This window comes from Oreochromis aureus, linkage group 1, assembly GCF_013358895.1.
Source record: "Oreochromis aureus strain Israel breed Guangdong linkage group 1, ZZ_aureus, whole genome shotgun sequence".
Taxonomy (NCBI): Eukaryota; Metazoa; Chordata; class Actinopteri; order Cichliformes; family Cichlidae; genus Oreochromis; species Oreochromis aureus.
In genome coordinates this window covers 21,563,624-21,584,800 of record NC_052942.1, presented here as the reverse complement: position 1 = coordinate 21,584,800, position 21,177 = coordinate 21,563,624, and the positions used below count along the sequence as shown (strand labels likewise).

At 40.2% G+C, this 21,177-nt stretch overlaps 1 protein-coding gene across 4 annotated transcripts in view; it reads left to right on the top strand.

The window, feature by feature from the left end:
• Nucleotides 1-21,177, top strand: part of dennd5a (DENN/MADD domain containing 5A) — a 58,261-nt gene that overhangs the window by 24,431 nt on the left and 12,653 nt on the right. The window contains exons 2-11 of one of the 4 annotated variants that reach the window (XM_039610471.1): nucleotides 7,954-8,025; nucleotides 8,823-8,932; nucleotides 9,752-10,436; nucleotides 15,503-15,690; nucleotides 16,497-16,808; nucleotides 17,957-18,172; nucleotides 18,270-18,504; nucleotides 18,857-18,946; nucleotides 20,463-20,613; nucleotides 20,737-20,830. In XM_039610471.1, coding sequence (XP_039466405.1) covers nucleotides 7,954-8,025; nucleotides 8,823-8,932; nucleotides 9,752-10,436; nucleotides 15,503-15,690; nucleotides 16,497-16,808; nucleotides 17,957-18,172; nucleotides 18,270-18,504; nucleotides 18,857-18,946; nucleotides 20,463-20,613; nucleotides 20,737-20,830 — 2,153 coding nt within the window. The remainder of the gene's footprint in view (nucleotides 1-7,953; nucleotides 8,026-8,822; nucleotides 8,933-9,751; nucleotides 10,437-15,502; nucleotides 15,691-16,496; nucleotides 16,809-17,956; nucleotides 18,173-18,269; nucleotides 18,505-18,856; nucleotides 18,947-20,462; nucleotides 20,614-20,736; nucleotides 20,831-21,177) is intronic. The other 3 variants (XM_039610475.1, XM_039610480.1, XM_039610487.1) reach the window with 3 other exon arrangements.

Sequence of the window (21,177 nt, the reverse complement as noted above, 5' to 3'; positions counted from 1 at the left end):
CCTAAGGCGCAGGGAACAAACCCTCTCATCCACCGAAAAAACCCAACGTGCCGGCAGCAAGCCGAGGGATATTAGAATACCCACCCCAGCCCGCCGCCTCTCACTAGGGGCAACTCCAGACTGAGACAGAGTCCAGCCCTCTCTAGGAGACTGGTTCCAGAGCCCAAGCCATGCGTGAGGTGAGCCCGACTATATCTAGCCGGTACCTCTCAACCTCACGCACTAACTCAGGCTCCTTCCCCACCAGAGAGGTGACATTCCATGTCCCTATTGCCTGTCTAGAGCAGATTTCCAATAATCCACAAGAAAACCACAATTTCTGTAATTGTAACTGGATGTACTGAATGTACTTTGGTAGGGGATACTCAAAACGATCAGTCTAAAAAAAACTTCTAACCTACTTTCTAAAGAGCCTGATAGCACTATTGTTGCCTGTATTGTGTAACCTTCTTTGTACCCTTGCATGCTTATTACTGTTAGCTTTTTCTATTGCTGCTAGCTGCTTTCCCACCATTTTATTTTCAAGCCACGTCAGTTCAGTTGGCATTAATTCTCTGCATATAGAGAACCATGAATGGGTAAAATCATTTGCTTCAACCTTTGTCATTCTTTTCCTTCAAGAGCTCTGCCAAAAAAAAAATCACACATTCTTTAACTGAAGGAGAACTGGACTAGGTATTTGACTGACAGTGTAATATTGAAACTTTTTAAATATTTTAAATTTTAGCACAGTAGATGAGTTAAGTAGCAGGGTGATAAGACTGTACTGCATTGCAGTCACAATTTTGCATGTTTTTCAGTATTTGTCTTCTCTGTTCCAGGGTCACAAGGTACATATTTTTCTACTTACACAGTTTACTCTTCTTCCCATAGGACCACCAAGATTCAAGCAAGGACAGTGGACCACAGATGAGCCTGATGGTGACCACACACCATGCAGGTATCCCACAGACTTGAGGCTTGGCATTTGCCCACATTTCTTCTTTACCCATTCCCTTTTCCACACAACAGCTAAAAAGGCTATACTAAAATAAGCACAGATTTGCTTTCTTACCCTAATAATGCTTTTATTTCAAAGTTGTACAAATGTTCTTAGTACAACCTATCTAGACTTGATGATGACATGATGATGAATTAATAATGATTAATGTAACAAGGCAGTAAGAAAAACGAGGTCTTTCAGTACAAGGCTTTCGTCAGCGTTACAGTAGACAAAATGTGTGCCAAATTTATTAAGGCTGACTACTTCTGGTTGATTAGCTGGTTATTAGACTCTTGTCCAAAAAGACTGTTACTGGTCAAAGAATTTACTGTTGTTACTTAACAGAAAAACACTTCTTCCTCTGTCAGCTCTTTTTTGAGAGCTCCAGTAGGTGAATACTTTTACCTGAAGCAACCAAAGTCATACAAAAGTCTTTATGTCATGTTAATTCTGGACAAGATCATTCCAGGAATCAGGGCTCTGTGTCAGAAAACATGTTTGGCTAAAACTAGGTAATCCAGGTTTTCCATTTCAGAGTGAGGGTGGATGCTGAGTCAGACCCTGTAAACCTAACCTTTTCTTTGACTCTCTCCTTCTCCTGGTTTATCTGAAATGGCTGACTTGCATTTTTAATCTTTTTCTCATCCATAAAGTTGCCATCAAAGGTCATAGTTGAGTGGTTTAGTTTGCAGAAATTTACATTTTACAGACATTGTGAGATAATAGTCTGTACTTAACAAGACCGCATTTTATAATGATTTACCAACGTAAGAATGGAAACAGAAATGACATCAGATTTACTATCAGTTAAAGATGAAATTTATAGCCCATTTACCAACTCTGGATGGCAGTACAGCTGTTAGGCTGGTAGTTCCAATGTATTCAAACATTTCCTGTGCGTTACTGTTTAAAAAATCCTTTTAATAGCATGTAGTGAGTGTCATCAGATATGACATGCCACAATATGTCATTTTTGATGACAAAGATGTCATACTGATGCAAATAAATACACTGGGTACATCCTAATTCACTAATTTTCTTGTTCTTTTTTTAAAATTGAAAGTTGGTTTGATTCTAACTCTTGCAGGCCATCTCAAAGCTCTTATTTCTGTTTGATGAGTGAGGCAACATTCACAGAAGCAGGCTTCACAAAAGTAGTTTTCCAACTGACAAGCCACCCTACCCTATTATTGATATTATTGATATTTTTTTTTTTTTTTTTTTTTTTTTTTTTGAAGTGGCTGAGCAAACTGGTCTAATCCAAGGGTGGGCAATCTCAGTCCACGAGGGCGGTGTCCCTGCAGGTTTTGGATCTCACCTTGGGTCAACACACCTGAATCACATGATTAGTTCGTTACCAGGCCTCTGGAGAACTTCAGGACATGTTGAGGAACTAATTAAGCCATTTAAATCAGCTGTGTTGGTTCGAGGACACATCTAAAACCTGCAGGGACACCGCCCTCGTGGACTGAGATTGCCCACCCTCGGTCTAATCCATCACATAATCACTGAATTTCATACCAATGATGGTGTGTTGGATAAAGTCGGTCTGTCAGCAAGAAACACTGATAACTAAGTTATTTCTACTCACAGGAGATTGTTTCTAAGCATCTGATTTGATCTTTGAAATTTCATTTTGTCAAACATTTAAACTAAATGGTTTCTAGTATTATGAATATGCTAGAATATTTTGTATTATTAAAAAAAAAATAAGTTCACAATTAGAACTTGAGTACATACTGACACTCATTCTGTAAGTGGATTCTGTGTCTCTGAGCAGGATGCAGTATGAATCCAGATGGCAGCTTGTTACTTATCTACAGGTGCTAAAGTGATAGCAGGATACAGGGAGAAAACAATGCTGCTTTCAAGTGTCTCTATTATTGTTAGTCTCAACTGTTAAAGCTGACTGACAACTGAACTGTGATTAGCTACCTCACTTGTTAGAAATGGATGTTTCCTTACATTTTCTTGCATCTATCCTCCATCCTTCTTGGGAGGTACTCAGAAGCAAGGAAAAATGCAAATGATAGAAAAATGTAGGCAGCTTCAGGGACCTAGAATGTATCCACATATAACTGTGATAAAGAACCTAATGTGTAATTTGCCAGTTCACTGAGAGATTTCTTTTATTAATATTCTGAAAATTCATGATTTAACTGGACCCTCAACAGCTAAGAGGAAACAGTGCAAAATTTGAAAGTGATTACTCTAAAACTGAAGCTTCTACCCTTTTAGTTTTGTCTTAATTTATCTTAAATTAATTATTACAACTGTATTAAGTCACTTTCATTTCTATTTTAGGAACATCAAAGAAGAGGACTTGGACATCAGCTGAGGTCCAAGCTGTGGAAAAAGACACTAATGTCCTTCATTGAGTCTGGTAAAGTACCAGGAAAGTCAGACTGCGTTGCCTGTATTGAGGCTTCACCGAAAGCACTTAAAAACAGAACCTGGACAGCGGTAAAGTTCTATGTGAAAAATCGAATCACTGCAATGCAGCGTAAAGCTGCAAAAGAGTTTAACAGCCTAATCAGCCTGTTATTAATTGTTCATTTGTGCCTTGTTTGCCCCTTTGCAATGTTTTTTACGTTCTGTGCTAGACCAATGTTTTGGACGTCAAAAAAAAAACTTTGGAAAAGAATGGAACTCATCCATTTTAATTAGTTTTAATTATGTTTTGAAAAGACATTCCCGTTCTGACATATCTAAAAATGCCACCTTGCTTATCAGGGAGTACGGTCTTATATATACTTATATTTATACTTGTATATAATATGATATATATAGATAGAGATATATATAGAGAGAGAGAGAGAGAGAGATATAGAGAGAGATATATAGAGAGGGGATATAAATATATGTATGTGTGGGTATATAGAGATATAGAAAAATAGATATACACATACACTGTTTGTTGGATGTAAGGGGACTGAATGTTTAACTTTAAAAGGCTGAAATAAATGTTATGTGAAGGCATAAGCTCAGTTTGTCTGCCCATTTCGTACAGTAGGTGACTTCTTTTAACCGTCAAATGTGGTTTGGAAGAAAACATTGCATGTGGTGGTTTCGGTAAAATATTGTTTTGTTTTCTGTTAAAGCAGATCTGATGCTTCATATCTGATGAAAATCAACTGACAAACAGAATTGATTTAAAATTATTTTATTAGCATATGTTCAGTCATACCAAGTAAAACACTATACAAAATGTTACCTTTTGCTCAACTTTTACAACATTCCTTAATTTCATAAATAGTGTTTGTGTAATTTCATAACTTCCTAACTAATATTTTAGAATCAGATTAAAAAATAAATTAATGAAATGAGTATCTGGCAGTCAGGATGAGATTAATAAAGCAATCCATCCATTTTCTTCCATTTACCCAATTCAGGGTGTCAGTCATTATGTTATATGATAGTAAGGTTTCATGGATCAGTATTATTAACTGTAATCTCATAGACACATGACTGGTCCCCAGTATCAGTAGATAGGTTATGTCTGGTCCCCATTAAAACAAAAATTCAGGTTGTAAATTATTTGAGAGTGTTTGACTTTTCAAGTCTCAACACTCTCTAGATGAATTTATTATGAATTTAGGAGTGAAAATCATGTCTTTACACCCTTTGGAAAGGGTGGATCCCATCAGGCACCTGTCACTCAGTGGTCCCCACGATGTAGGAAAAACAGGTATGTGTGTGTGTGTGTGTGTGTGTGTGTGTGTGTGTGTGTGTGTGTGTGTGTGTGTGTGTGTGTGTGTGTGTGTGTGTGTGTGTGTGTGTGTGTGTGTGTGTGTGTGTGTGTGTGTGTGTGTGTGTGTGTTCGTGAGAACAGGAGGGATGGAGAGCTGTGGGTGGTCCCTGGCTCGCAGGATGAGGAGCTCAGTGACGCTCTACTCCCACTGCTACCGGTCCACTCTCTATTACATCACAGTCCATTAGCTGGAGAACATGACAAAGGAAGATGATGTTTACGCTGTAGCGTCTGTTGGTGTTTATGTTAACAAATGGCTTCTCCAGGTGAGACAGTTGGCTTGTAATTAGTTTTAATTATAAAGATGAAGCTGAAGTGCACACCTGTCTCAGACAGCTTCACCTAAGCCTGATGATGTAACACAGCAGCCTCATCGTCCTATGTGGACAGCCGTGGAAAATGCAAATCTGGGAATGATATTTTTAGTTTTTGATAAAGCTCAAATTTAATATTGTAATACTGTGGCTGTTTCCAGTCACATGTTAAAAATAGCATTTAATTATGGCCGTTGCATTTACATAAATGGAGATTTTTCTAGAATTGTAAGCTTTGTAAATTTGCCATCGACTTATTGTTAGCACTGTGACATCTAGGTCATGACAAGTGATGAGTTTTGGAGAAAAGCAACAAACTTGACTTGAATTTGGGAAAACAATTAAAAATGTACATGTTCTGAGAGCATATAGTCAAGGGGCATCCACACAGGAAACGACTAGCAGTGATGTGCCAACAAAAGACAACAGGAAGTCAGTGACATACAACTTCAAGTGAAAGTGAAGGGAAATGGGCGGGACCTGAACTAAAGTTTAATCAAATTTGATGTGAGAAGTTCAAGTTCTTCCCGTGAAAGTGCAGGATACTGCATATTGACTTACGACAGGGTGGTAATTACATTTGAGGGTTACCTAGGCAACTGGAGCCTAGAATGTCCACTAACGACTGATCATCAACGACAAAGCGTTGAGCGATGAGTGTGCTGTGTGGACGCCCCTTTTAGAGTCGAAAGTAGGGATCACTTAGAACTCACAGGGTTAACTTTTACTTCTTGGAATTTAATCTGAGTAACATTACTCTCCATTCAAAGCCGCCTTTATTTAGTAAAAGCTCTGCATGTTTTTGCAAGTGAAACGTTGGACTCTCATATGTGTTTTCTTTGGGAAGCGCTGTTATGCCTGCTTTATTTTACGCACCTCTGCAGTGTTTTGTTGTGGCTTCCTATAAGGCGTTGCTCTTCTGTGCTCATGAGTTTCACAGTCAACAAACTTTTCTGTAGTAGCTTAAGAGCCAGGTGTTTGTTTTTAAGTTGATTTTGTTATTTAAATTAAAAGAGCATGACATCTCTTATTTGCTGCACAGCCAGATGCTTCCAGATGTTTGTTGTACTACTGAAAGGGTTAACAATCAGCTTGAATCCATCATACTCCATGTCTGTGTCTGCGCTCTGTCGTTGAGTTTGACCTACATTACATCCTCATGAGTAGCAGATGCCATTTGCTTCAGTTGTGCTGTATTTTAAGTTCGCTTAAGGAAAATCAAATGACACCTAAGTGCTTTATATAAGGTTATTATGAATTATCACCATATGTAATTATTTTTAATTAATAATCTTACTGCCTTCAGCTGCTGGGGTTTTTGTAGTCTGAGATGTGTTCCTGGCCTAGTTTCTTCCCCGTGGGCTGTTTGGATATGAAAGTAACCAAGAGATTAAAGCACTTAATCCGTAAGACTTTTATTCCCTTGCCAGGATCTGTGTGTCTGTACTGAGGACTCTAATGTGAACCTGTTTGTCGCGTCAGTCAACACTTTTATTAATGTCCGATTTAAAAAGGATAAGACCTTTGAATTCAGCGGATACTTTTGCCATCTGACGTTTCCTATTGATATAACTTTAATCCATCATTTTCAAAAAGTTTAGCTAGGGTTCTTGGTAAAATGCTAATGTGCAGCAGAGCGAATTAATGCAATCCCCCAGACTTGAGAAAGCGATCGTTTCTTGTCTGTGTGCATGTGTCATTACTGAGTCATATTATAAAAGCAGTGTAAACTGATTTTCATGGATCTCACAGGTCACAGTAGCCTGATAAAAGCTTTATTTTGAAGGTGATGTCGCTAGAAAACAGTCAGTGGCATGTTTTGGGTTTGACATGCTGCTGTGATGTGCTCTCATTGATGCTTGTTCAAAGAAAGACAGAAAATATAACTGGCTCTAAAGACTGCAGAGGGTCTTTTTTTTTGTGTGTGTGTAAAATATAAAAATCGAAACTGAGCTGCAGAGCTGCAAAACAAGGGCGCTCATTCATTGTAATCTAACCCATCACTCTTTGCTGATAGCATCTAAACATCGGCGCATTTTGCCAAACCATGACATGTTTTCCAGCATGAAATTGAAAATGTTTTAGAGCGGATCGCACATATGGAAATGTTTCCCAAAAGGACTTCAGAAAGGGTACTTGTTAGGAAGTATTTGCAGGTTTGTATTAATCCACATTCACTGTGCTCAGTGAGTTCTGAGTGCGATGTATGTGGACTCTGTAATGCTAATGATGAATGTGTCACCCACTTCAAAGCTGTGACTCAATATTGGTTATTTATTCTTTGTATCTGGCCACAGAGATGACACTTTCTACATTATTTAATTGTTAGTAATTGACAGCCTTATTCCTAAAATCGTGAAAAAAAAAAGAAAGAAAAATACTACACATTTCTGCTTGGAGTACTCATGAATAAAAGTTTAATACTCTATGGCTCAGTTTCCCAGACATGGATTAACCCTAGCCCACTATATTTTTTTTTTAGTGGAGGCCTCTATTAATCCATGTCTGGGAAACCAGACATGGATGTACTTGGTAAAGATTTCAACAGTTAGACAGTAGTAGACTAGCTTTGTCAGTGTGTGCATGTTAGTAAAGGGTTGCGTTTGGCTGAGAGTGCTGCTGCTAACTTGGTTGTGTTGTGGATATAGTCCCTGTCGTTGCAGCAGTATGGATTTGCATGATCCAGTAAAGAAGAGGAAACTGTGACACAGCGAAACACAGCATCCTAGTGTCATATCCCCACCAGCTGGCTTGAATTAACATACCCACCTGTCCCCAGACGCGATAATGTCCTCGGAGTGTGCAGCTTGTTCTCAGCTGCGTGATCTGTTAACACAACATAAGAAGTGATGCGCTACCCATTAAGAAGCAGGCCTTTAATTCTATTTTTTTTATTTGTTGTGTAGCTTTATGCCAGTATATAGAAGCTACTAAATTCAGAGATGGGGCCAGAGGAAAACTGGCAAGGGGAAATGAAGGTAACCTTCCCACCACACACACTTCTCTTCCTGCTAACTTAAGTTCAGCTTTAACCCTTCAACCCTTTAAACCCGGCACACTTTATTTTCTCGGCAGCCCTCTTTTGTTGCTGCACAGCTGTGTTTTCAGTTGTTTTCTGTACAGGTGTGGGGGCACGTCTTTTCTGTTTTGCACACTCTTGATTTCTCTCCCCCCTCCTCCGTCTCCCTCACCTCCTTCAGCAGCAGCTGAACAACGAGCTGATGTTTGACAATCACCGCTTCTGTTTCTCACACACACACAAATTCAGTGCTGCCTGCACTGCCATTGCTTGGTCAATGTTTACTCTCCCCCTACGCTCTGAATGACTTTTCAGTACTGCCTTGGTATGTGCATCACTTCTGCTTAGCTCTGGGTTTGAATCAACTCAATTTGCGCTTCTATGACTGATTATTTTCCGTGTCCCTCTGTATTGCCAATAAAGCTGTCAGGAAGCATCGAGATATGTTAAAGTTGGCCATATTTCATTATTTTAACGATCTAATTTGAATTATCGAATGCTGCTGTTTGAGTGTATTTTTTTGTTTACTTTCTACAGCAGGAGGCTGGCAGCTTTATTTGATGCAATACAATTTTCCTCTCAAGACAAATATGCTAATGTGCTCTTTCCTGTGGAGCTGCAGCTGACATTTTTAAGCCGACTGTTCTGCTCTTGTGTCTGCATCTGGAAATCTGGTTTCTTAACTATTTGTCTCCTGTTTTCTTTTTTTTCTTTTTTTCTTTTTTTCTGCATTCTCTCTGTTTGTTTGACTTTCAGGTGAGAATTTTGAGCAGAGTCCACTGCGGAGAACCTTTAAATCCAAAGTCCTAGCACATTATCCAGACAATGTCGAGTGGAATCCTTTTGACCAGGATGCAGTGGGCATGGTATGGTATGATGTTGATACAACTTAAGAACCCTTACATTCTACATTTGAAACATTTTTCGGGCTTTCTACCAAAGGCAAATCACCAGGCCTGCGATAAAAATATTTCACTTGTATATAATATTGAAAAAATAGAAATGGCCATAAATAACAGAAATCTCTCTCTTGTTTGTTAGGTAACACATACTCTTATAGGGCATCCACACAGGAAGGGACAAGCAGCAGTGTGGGAGACAGGTTAAACTTTTTCTCAACTTCAAGCTGATCGATTTAAGGGACCTCTAATGGGAGTAAAGGATGTAGCTGATTGGCATATGACAGAGTGGTAAATACATTGAGGTTTTAGGTAAACATAGCGTGGAATAGCTGCTGGTGATGAACTGTCAGTGAAAAATTGACGTGATGAGCAAATCACTTCCTGTGTGGACCCCTATGGCTTCAACCTTGGAAAAATCCTGATAGGCCTTAAGAATAAGATGGATGTGTTAAGGAGCAAATAGCATGTATAAGTATTTTTTGAATGCAGTGAACTGTTTCAATGATATGAAGATATTGTATAGTAATTTTGTTTTAACCTTTAAATAATTTTTGCTGTTGTGTCTGTGAGTCAGGAGATTATTAATTTGAATTAAAGAAACGCAACGGGAGGAGGAAAGCGATCCTACCACAGTCTCTAAAGCTCGGAAATGAAAACATTATATCATGCCTGTTTGATCTGCAGGAAATAATTTGAATCTATCCAGCTACAGTTCCATCTCCATGATGAGCCCTTTGTCTTTCCTCAGCTCTCTGAATCCTCTCCTGTATATCCTTTTTGCAGCTGTGTATGCCAAAGGGTCTGTCGTTCAGGACGCAGATGGACTCTCGGGAGCCTCAGTTCCACTCTTTTATCATCACCAGAGAGGATGGCTCTCGGACCTATGGCTTTGCCCTCACCTTCTTCGAGGAGGTGACCAGTAAGCAGATCTGCAGTGCCATGCAGACTCTTTACCACATGCACAACGCAGAGCAGTATGATATCTTGCACACTCCCACCACCCCACAAGGACCCGAGGACCAGAGACACCAACACACCCCTTCTCGTCCCATGCTCCACGCCGCGCCCGCCATCTCTCGTTTGCAGCGTTTCAACTCGTACGACATAAGCCGTGACACGCTATATGTGTCAAAGTGCATCTGCCTGATAACACCCATGGCCTTCGCTCAGGCCTGCAGGAAAGTGCTGCAGCAGCTTCATCAGGCTGTCACTTCCCCACAACCCCCACCCCTTCCCCTAGAGAGCTACATCTACAACATCCTCTACGAGGTTCCCTTGCCACCTTCCGGGCGATCCCTCAAGTTCTCAGGCGTCTACGGGCCTGTGGTGTGCCAGAGGCCAAGCACATCAGAGCTGCCTCTCTTTGACTTTGCCATCAGTGAAATGTTTAACCTGCTGGGGGTGGAGAACGTTCTTCAGCTGTTCACGTGTGCCCTGCTAGAGATGCAGATACTGCTCTACTCACAGCGTAAGTAGCTGGTTTAAACACATGTTCATCATCCACGTACATAAGTGTCAAATACATATGCAAATATGGTGTTGTCAGGCTTGAATTTAACATTAGTTCGTACAGTTCATTAAAATTGGACATATTTTCTAAATGGCTGAAAGGACAAACTAATTGTAAATGATATGAAACATCTGCTTCTTTGCGGGTGGTGAGGTCATGTGATCCTGTTAGTAAAGTCATGTCTCAAGAGAGCTCTCTGGAGCTGGGGGACATATCCCTGTCATCCCACGAGACTAGGTATTATCTGGGGAGCTTGAAGGATGTCTAACAAAGGAAACAGAATACTTAGATTGCTAATCACACAAAAATGTTGTTACACTGTAAATTCATTCTAGTCTTTTCAGTCATATTTAGTCTCACCGTGTTGTTATTATTAGTTACAGGAAGAAAATGTAAAACATTATATGGTCTAATAATAATAATACTGATAATACTACTACTACTAATAATAATAATAATAATAAGGCCTGTGTTAATCTTGGTCAGAACTCATTTGCACAACATATTGTCCATATCAGAAATCAGATGTGTTTCTACTATAAACAGCTAGCTCCCACACATAAAGTTGTTAAAAAAATGTTCTGAATTCCCTGGTAGGCAGCGTAGTACCTTGCTATTCACATTACAGGTGTAAGAAATGTTGTCAGAAATGAAGGGAAGAGGGGATTGTTTGAGAGAGAAATTTCCAAGGTTTTGGAAGCCTTGCTCAGAGGAATCTGGTGTTTGAAACAATTGTTTTAAGCATATTATACCATCTCGTGCAGGAGAACCTTCCTTAGTCTTATGTATCCTGTGTCCTTGGGAAAAATGCTCAATCGAGAAAAACAATGCTCAACTGAGGAATTTAAAAAAAAAAAACTACTTCAGCAATGTTCAGTAGTAATACAAATCAGTTTTGAGTCCACAATTATCATCTCACATTTAATTACCTAATTTTATAGGATCTGTTAGCTAGAAAGACCCTTTAGTGGACCGAATATATAGGGTGCTCGACCCTTTTAGGAGTAACTTCTCATTCTTATTAACCTTTGCCAAGTAGATGTAGTTTTTGTTCAGTGTTCACCTTTTAGAGAAAGTGTGTGCGTGTGCACAGAGAAACTAGGCGATCCCTTAAGGATGGATCTGATGTTCTGATGGGATTCATTACAATTGCAAGCGAAAGCAAATGGTTTACAAAACTGCAGGGCCCACAGGAGGGAGAAGCTCTTAATGGGGAAAGCTGTAGTGTTGCTAGGCAACCCGGAGACAGGGAGGAGAGAAGTGATGCAGGATGATTTTTATTGGTTGGAAGTGACATCATGCCTCTTTTCACCCCCATAAGGCTCATCACTGCAGAACATGTGAAGGGTGTTGTGGAGAGTTAAGCCTTGGCAATCTGCCACTGAGGAAGAGCTGAGGGATTTTTACGAAGGGACACCACACACCGAGGCGGGGGATGCTCTGCAAATAAGGAGACGACAGTGTGTGGCATGTGCTAAAAATAACACTGAAATTCTGATTAAAGGAAAAAAACAGCGTAGATAGCATCTTTTCCACAAAGCCGCAGAGGACAAGATGTTCAAATACAATCTGTTCCTTCCTGTCCTTCTCAGATACTAACACTACTATGTGTGTTGTTACTACAATTAAGATAGCACTTTTTATGTTTATTTCTTGGTCATTTTCTGACCTACAGAGGTTATTGAAGTGTGACAGGACAGGTGGGACAAAAAGGTGTGAAGGATATGTGCAAATGCACAGATATGAGGTAGATTAAATCATGAAGGTTGTAGAGTCCATCTCAGAGTTCCTCCAGTCATTATGTTGAAGTGTCCTTGAAGCATAGAGTAAAGCACTGCATGAATGTTTGTGTGAATGTGACTTGCAATAAGAAAGTGCTTTGAGTGCTCAGTGAGAGTAGAAAAACACTATGTAAGTGTCAGTCCATTTACTATTTAACAAATCAAGTTTAAAAACAACAAATACCACGCTGTGTCCCTGTCTGCACGTTCTGTGTTTTAAGGCTGCCGCATTATTATACAGAATCACGCTGGGCTTTTAGCAACACACGAATAATCATTAAACAATGCCAGCTTTCCAGTGTATCATAGTTTTTTCCATGAAAAATCTTGTGGTCTTTGTTGTTGTGAGGGGAACGAGTCACTTAAATCAAGAAAATTATATCGGTCTATACTTAAAATATTTAGTGTTCTAGGCCATTCGTAGTAAAAACTGAGCATCTGATCTAGGATCTCTCTCTTATACAGTTGTGGTCAGAAGTTTACATAAACTTGGGCAAGAATGTCATGGTACCTTTGAGCTTTTAATGATTTCTTTGAACTGTTCTTTTTCTAGAGTGGAATGATTGTACAGTATACATCGTTTTAATTTATTTTGGATTTTCTCTAATCTACAATCTACAGGGTCAAGATTATGAATACAGGTTCAAAGGTATACCTGCATTCACCTTAATCTTTTAATAAATGGTGCACAAGGTTCTAAAATGCTTTTAAACTTGACAAGACCAAGGTCTATTAACTTCTTGTTAGTCGTCAAGTTTGACAACAGTAAACTACGGTATAGTTTCTCTGTGCCAGCAACCAAATTGTTTGACAGAACTCATCAGATTAAGGAATACTCAGAACAATGAGAAAGTCCAAGGAAATTGGTGAAGATCTAAGAGAAATGTAGCTTTACACACTCTTGGAGCCATTTCTAAACAACTGCAGATTCCGTGATCGTCAGTTCGTCTTAAAAACTGACTCTGTGGCAGGAACTCTACCAATTCTGCCAAGAAGACCGGTTAAATATCCACCCAGTATTCTTCTTTATAGCTACCAAGAGCGCCTGGTTGAGGTGCAGTTTGTATTTGACATTACGTATGTTTGACCCTGTGGGAATAAAAAAAAAAAAAAAAAACATAATCAAAATAAATTCAAACGTGTGCACCCAGTTCATTTTTATTAAGTAGTTAAATGTGTATGCTGTACAATCGCTCCACCCTGGGAAAAGAAATCATAAGTCTAAAATACCTTGACATTCGTGCCCATGAATGTCATGGTATTTTGTGCCCATGACCACAACTGTAGTCAGACTTGAAGATCAACTGGTTGACATCATCACTGCTGACTGATCTGTGCCTACTGGCAAATAAAATGACATTTACCAAAATGAGTGACCAATGTTATCTGTTGTGTGACATTAGCTAAATATTCAAAGATGGTATGGAGACCCAAAAGACATCAAAAGAGTTTATTTTAATTTGTTTCCATAGAACAAAATAAAATCGGCAGCAAATGATATCTTTAGGATCTGTGTCAGCCCAAAATGTCACAAAGGTTCTTCCTTATTCTAAACTAATCTACATCTGCAGAGAAAGCACAGTGTTTTATCTTGTTTGTTCACTGTTAATCACTGCTAATATAGTAATGGCTCAAAACTAGCAAGTGCCCTCTGTTAGTGACACAATCGGAGACTGCTGCAGGAAGTTGTTCGATCAGAACAGTGCTGAGTTTCACTTCTATGTCGTGTATATTTTAAACCTGCTGTACTTCATAATTGACCCTCACTAGGCGAACTCTTCCGTCACAGCTTCTACCACTGCTCAGTGTGGATAATTCTAAACTGATGAGGTCATGCAGCTTTGGGTGTAAGTGACAATGCTTGACCCTTTGTTCAAGTGGTTTCTTGTCAGTGGCCTAGTTTAGGAAGGAGATGGGTGATGTTAGTATTCATGTCCCCATCCTGGGAGAGGAAGCCTGCTGAGAAGAGGGATGAGGGAGAGGCCCAGGCTGGGGTGAGAGTCTCTTCTCATGGACCAGCACATGACCAAATGAAGGAAAGGTATTTATTTTGGCACCATACCGGGGGAGGCAGAGCTGCTCCCGAATCTGCAGTAGGTGTCAGCGGGATAGAAGAGGAATGCAGATGAGGAGGACTGGACACATATTTACATGTATACCAGTTGGCTCAAGTGCAAAACCCTGAACTCTGAGGAGTGCTGCTGTGTGGAGTCATGATAAAGGAATTTAATGTTGGCCAGAGTGCCAGCTGGCAAGCTGTGTCACACTTAAGTCTGGATCCTCCAAAAGACGCCACAAAAGGCCCTCCAGTGGAGTTTGTGTGCAAAAGAAATGGTGGGGCCTTACAGGAACCAAAACTAAGGGTGTGATCAGGCAAGAGAAATATGCCAGTTTATCTCTGGTTTGGTGCCTTAAAAATGCTGTGTGTAATAGGCTGTCATTTAGAGTGACATTGCAACAAGAAAAAATACAAGAAAATACCATACTTAAAGTGATCAGTTGATAATAAAGCACCCAGGGCTGCTCAGGATACATCAACTGTGCTCTTCAGAAGTCATTCCCTGTCATTCTGGTACAGCGAGTTTGCTCCATAAAGGTAGACGGGATCCACATTCTAAATTTGGACACAGCTGGTGTGTCATAACAGCTAATTCCTTTAAGGTTGGTAATCAATCCAGCTCATTCCTGTAAGTACAGAACAGAGAATAACAAAAGAGTTTTGTAACAAAGTGTAAGCATTCCAGTTAGGTCACTCACATGTGCCGTCGATACTGAATCTGCCCTCAAACTGCCACCATCAGCCAAGTTTTACCTTTTGACCCCAGCCAATAAGTGATCAAGCAGATGAAAGGTCATATATAACACTGCTACTGCAAACATAGCAGGATTAGCTGTCACGTCATGTGGTGCAGCTGATGGATTTCAAACTCTATGAGCAAACAGAAGAGCTAAGGCAATAACAATGTAATCCTATTAAAATAACATTCAGACAGTCATGTTGCGTAACCTCTGTCATACGCTATTTACTGGCTCGAGTGTTGTTTAGGTTTCAGATATGGGGAAAGTGTTGTGCAATATGTTTTGTTTAGTAAATGCATCAGCATTTGGTAAATTTCATAATGGGGGAAACGACAACGATCAACCAAGATTTTAAAGATTTGATCGGTTATCAGATCAGACAATGAACCTTATTCACAGCTGTATTGACTGCAAACACGCATCTTTATCTTTTGTCTGTAACAGATTACCAGAGGCTGATGACGGTGGCAGAGAGCATCACAGCCTTAATGTTCCCCTTCCAGTGGCAGCATGTGTACGTTCCCATCCTGCCCGCCTCCCTTCTCCATTTCCTCGATGCTCCTGTGCCGTATCTAATGGGCCTCCACTCCAATGGGCAGGATGACCGCACCAAGCTAGAGCTGCCACAGGAGGTACATTCAGAGAGCAGTGTCTGAGTTACTGAGTGTAAACCTTCGTCATGTCTAATATTTGACTGTGTTACCACTCCAGAAACCAAATCTTTAATTTCATGGTTTTATTTGTTCTTATCTCACAAACTGTGTAGCAGCTTCTGCACTGATTTGATTTGTGCTTTGCTGCTTGATATTTTTATTTCATTTGATTTTTTTTTCAGCCTTATGTTCTGTTGGTGTGATGACGTGTTGTTGCAATAATAATGCTGCTCAGTATGAGAAAACATAAAAGTTCAGACATTTGGTGTACGTGTTTGGCGCAAAGCAGAGACACACTAATGCCCATAGCAATGTGGGTCTTCAGTTGGTCTAGGTCAAGGAGAGCCGTTCGGGATGGCTGAATGATGATCATCCCTTTCACTGATGATAAATGTCTTGTAAACAACTAGATTCTGGGTCAGGGCCTTGCGAGAGACTGGCGACTTGTTCAGGGTCTAACCCGCTCATGCCGTATGGCAGCTAGGATAGGTTCCTCCCCCACCGCAACCCTGAATTGGAAATGAACTGAATTGAACTAGACCTTTTCTTCGTATAACCTACACAGTGTACTAAGTATAGCAGAGTATTTCAGAGTCAGTTATTGCTCTCTTGATTGTGTCAGCTTCATTTTTCAGTCATCGGTGACCTTTTTAATTCAGGGGGCTGGACTGTCCAACTGAATGAAATTTATAAAAACAGGATCTATAATATTACAATACTATAACTGTCTGTAAAGCTTTGCTAAATTTAATATAATCATTACTCTGCTATTTCTCTTATTCCAGGCAAACTTGTGTTTTGTGGACATTGATAATCACTTCATTGAACTGCCAGAGGAGTTGCCACAGTTTCCCAACAAACTCGAGTTCATTCAGGAGATCTCCGAGGTGCTCATGTCCTTCGGCGTGTCTCCAGAGGGAAACATTTACTCCAGCGACAGCCAGGCCAAGTACCGGGGCTTCCGAGCGGCTGATATGGTCTCTGACAAGCGTAACGGCAATCTGGCCTCACCCCTCAACTCCTACCTGCTGAGAGAGAATGAGACAATTGCCAGACTGCAGGCTCTGGTCAAGCGGACAGGTGTCAGCTTAGACAAGGTGAGAAATGATGTAATGTCGTTAATTAAAAACGGGCTGCAAAAATAACCACGTGTCACTCACTGGGCTTAGTTACATCACCAAGACTGATAATTTAAATAGGTAAAAATAGGAGCTATATATTGGGCGCCAGGTCTACGAATATATTTATATTAATGAATTTAGGGACAACTGGAAATTCATTTGAAAAGTTTTAATTTTTAGGACAGGAGCTCAGCTTGATTAAAATATTTAATGGTCCTCTTCTTGGTAGAAAAATCATTGCAGTAAAAATACATTTTCTTCTGAAATTAATATATCTCTATAAGTAGGTAATTAACTCTTAGAATTTATATCGATGAGTGAAATCTGAGCCAAAGTGCATCCACAACCATCAGTTATTAGCAGCATCGTTGCAATAAGGGACAGCAAACATAAGGGGGCGCCCTCTTACACCACAAACTCACATGTTTTGTCAGTACACAAAAGGAGGTGGTTTGCTTTTTAAAATATTTTCGCTTCCTTTTAAATACACCAACATCAAACAGCAAACATTTCTGAGTCGCGTGACTATTTTTCAGCTTCGCGGTACATGAATAAGACGTACTCAGTCTAAAGACTGACGGATAAATTGACGGATGCTTCGAGAAAGCCTCTGTACAGCGTAAGCAGCTTATGCTGTTGTGAGCAACATTAGCTTTCCTTGAATGGATTTGCGCGTCGTCAAGCTCTGACCTTACTTATAATTATTCCTATCTAAAGGCACGGCTGAATTCCTATTAAAGAAGCAAGGCCCTGATTAAATGGAGTCCCGGGTCACGTCAGTGGATTGGATATTTTCCTGCACAGTGGCAGCCCTGCTCTGTTATTTTAGCTGCCTCACGCTGGCATCTGTCCAGCTGACATGTTCAGTTAAAATGAGGTCATAAATCAAGACTCATGTCCTTGGCTATCTTTCCCATGACCCTACTTCTTCATCACTAAATATGTGATAAAAGTCACACGAGGTAACGTGAAAAATAGATGTGCTTCTGCTTCTTTTCTTCATTGAATAAGCATTTTCCTTTTTTTTTTTTTTTTTTTGACCCTTCTTATTTTGTGTTCTTTTGTGTTGTTATCGGTCAAAACCAGCATTTACAACAATGTTACTTAATGTTTATGCACATCAGCTGGAGGTCAGAGAGGATGCCAGCAGCAACAAGGATGGGCGGGTTCAGTGTGACGAGGAAGAGCTGAAGATGCACCAGCTCAACATCCAGGTGCGCGAGGTCTTCGCTAACCGGTTCACCCAGATGTTTGCGGACTATGAGGTGTTTGTCATTCAGCCGAGTCATGACAAAGAGTCCTGGTTCACCAATCGAGACCAGATGCAGAACTTTGACAAGGTAAAGTGGAATAGCTGCTTTGTAAGCAAAGCATAGTAAGGATTTAGCATAATATATATGTAATCTTTATATCTTGTACCTGTGTGTCTGTGTGCAGGCCTCCTTCCTGTCTGATCAACCAGAACCCTACTTGCCCTTCCTGTCACGTTTCTTGGAGACGCAGATGTTTGCGTCCTTCATCGACAGTAAGATCCTCTGTCACGATGATGAGGAGAAGGAGCACACGCTGAGGGTGTTTGACGCTCGCGTGGATAAGATCCGCATGCTGAACGTGCGCACGCCCACGCTGCGTACTTCTATGTATCAGAAGTGCACAAACATCGAAGAAGCAGGTGAGGAGGAAAAGGAGGAACATTGACCTATATGGTGGGATTGTTTTCAAAGCTCCAAATGTTTTATTTGGCTCTCTTAACTCCTCTCATTCTGAGAAAAGTCTTGATAGGTTTGCACTTTATAAAGTTGCAGGTTATGCATTGAGAATGAACAACTTCACTGGAGTGTCTTTAATTTAAAACTATTATAAAATGGACCTCTGAATGTTTGTGATTGTAATTAAAGAAGCATTTAAAACTGCAGAACTCAGTAATCTGCAGTGTAATCATGTACATGATGCATGAATATGACAGACTTCTGGAGGTTTGCTGTCTTTAGTTACCTGACTGGTTGTTGCTGTCTTGCTTCCAGACACCCTGTTTAAAAAGCGTCTTGAAAAAGCTGACTTTATCGCTCCTGAACCTCATGTCATTGAGCCGGAGAAGGCCGAGACCGAATTTCGTAATATTTGTTCTTATTATCTCAACCAATCTAGGGTGGTGGTTCTTTCAATTATGTGTGCAATGTGTTAAGTTAGGTTGGCTCATAGAGGAAGTAAAGGCTTCATTTAACCTTGTATTTGGAATAAGTCACAGTGGCAGTGGTTTATGCAGGAAAGCTTTTAAAAGCATGGACGGATGCTCTTGCTCATTCTGCTGCGTCTGGAGAATGTGAAAAGAGAAAGGGGGGGAATAAGAGATGAAGCAAATGTTACCATGAACTTTTCACATATTACTATAAAATAAAAAATTCCTCTATGAGATCCTCACTGCATTGCACGCGAGACAATTTTTCCAAAGCTTGGTGATCTGTTATCGATTTTTACTGATATAGTTGCAGGAAAAAGTTTTCAAACCCTTTTGAGATATTTGTGCAACTATAACCCTTAACTGAGTAACTTAGGAAGCTTATTATGAGGTTTAATATCATGATTTACGTCTGTTTTGCCATCACTGATTGCCATCAAAGGACATCAGTGATGGCCAAATTTAATTCAAAAGGAATCAAAGTAGGCTCCAATACATAATATAGAGTATTGGAGTATATAGTAAATAAAAGTCAGTCTCTTTTCCTCATTTTAATTTTAAATCAGGTCAAATTACTCAAAGTATATCTCAAAGGGTTAACAAAGCCTTTCCTGCAGCTATAACGTAACACGTACAGGTAAAGGGTTGATGATGAATCCTATACAGGAAATTAAATTTATGTGAATTCCAACTTCACCCAGCCAGTGTTTTTCCACCGTTTTCATGCTGCGCTTTTGCAGCTTCAAATATCTCACACCCCCTGGGTTTTTTTTATTGCCATTTGATGGACAACAGGAAGTAGTATTATTTTTCTCTCTGTTTCTCTAACCTCGTGGGAGCTTTTCCTCACACAGCCCATGTGGGGGTGTGTTTTTAATAAGGCATCAAAAAATCACTGTCTAAAGCTGCATAACTCGGCTGGTTCTTATGAAGATAACAAAACATCTGCTCGGAGCCTTTTTTCTGTCATTTCTCTTGGTTCTGTGGGTGCTTTTTATGTTTTCTTTCTCTTCTGCTGTCATCTGGTTTCTAAATTTGAAATGAAAAGTTCTTAGTCATTATCTGAATTTCACAACATAACTTGACAGGGTTGGTATAACAATGAAGTTGTTCTATTTACTCCAGTTGTTCCTGGAATTTTGAAGTCAGGATATCCATTAAGTCATTTTATTGATGATCTGTTTCTATAAATGGCAAAAAGCTATATCTTTTAGTGATGGGACTGTTTTTTGTTTTTTTTAATCTTTTCAATCCTAAATGATTTTTTTGTATTAGATGCTGGAATAACTTGTAAAATTCTTCACCGGATCATCTTTTAAATTCAAGAGTAAGATAGAAAGAAGACATTTAATCAAACGCACACATCTCAGCAGTAAAAGCAGGGTGACTTTGAAACATGATGATATAATTCCTCTGCTGACTTGTGTACCCCACACACACCTCCTCAACAGAGAAAGCCATTGAGATGAGAGTCTCAAAGATCGACCACACTGCCCTGCACCCCCACCTGCTGGACATGAAGATCGGCCAGGGGCGCTACGAGCAGGGCTTCTTCCCCCGACTGCAGTCTGATGTGCTCTCCACTGGACCCACCAGCAACAAGTGAGTGTCTGTAGCTCACTACTGTCTCTGTCCCCTTGTGATTAGTGTATATTTGAAATAAACCTTTGTGGGTTTGGTGTGTTTGATGGCTGTTTTACATTTGTTTCTTTTTCTGTGTTACAGATGGGCCAAGAGGAGCGCTCCGGCTCAGTGGAGGAGGAGGGATCGGCAGAAGCAGCACGCTGAGCACCTTTATTTAGACAATGACCAGAGAGAGGTGAGAGCGCCCCCACAGTGTTTTCTTTCATCAGCTCCTTCACACAGATGGACTGCTTGAGCTTTGATGTCATTTTGCATGATCTCTTGTCTGTTTGCTCTTCCCATCAATGTCTGCTCTTACACCTGTTCTCACACATTTCATTTCTTTTCTTTTTCTGCTTGCCTTGCACTCACGCCCTCACACTCGCAGCATGTAGAGTGTTTGTTTCCGGAGCTCCAGCTCCTGCTGTTTCTTGACTACTACTGGCTCTCGCAGTCCTTCAAGCCCTGTCTAAAGTCGGTGACTGTGGACGTGGTATGTGTTGGTTGTCCGTAGAGCGCAGTACCTGTCCACGCATGTGGTCT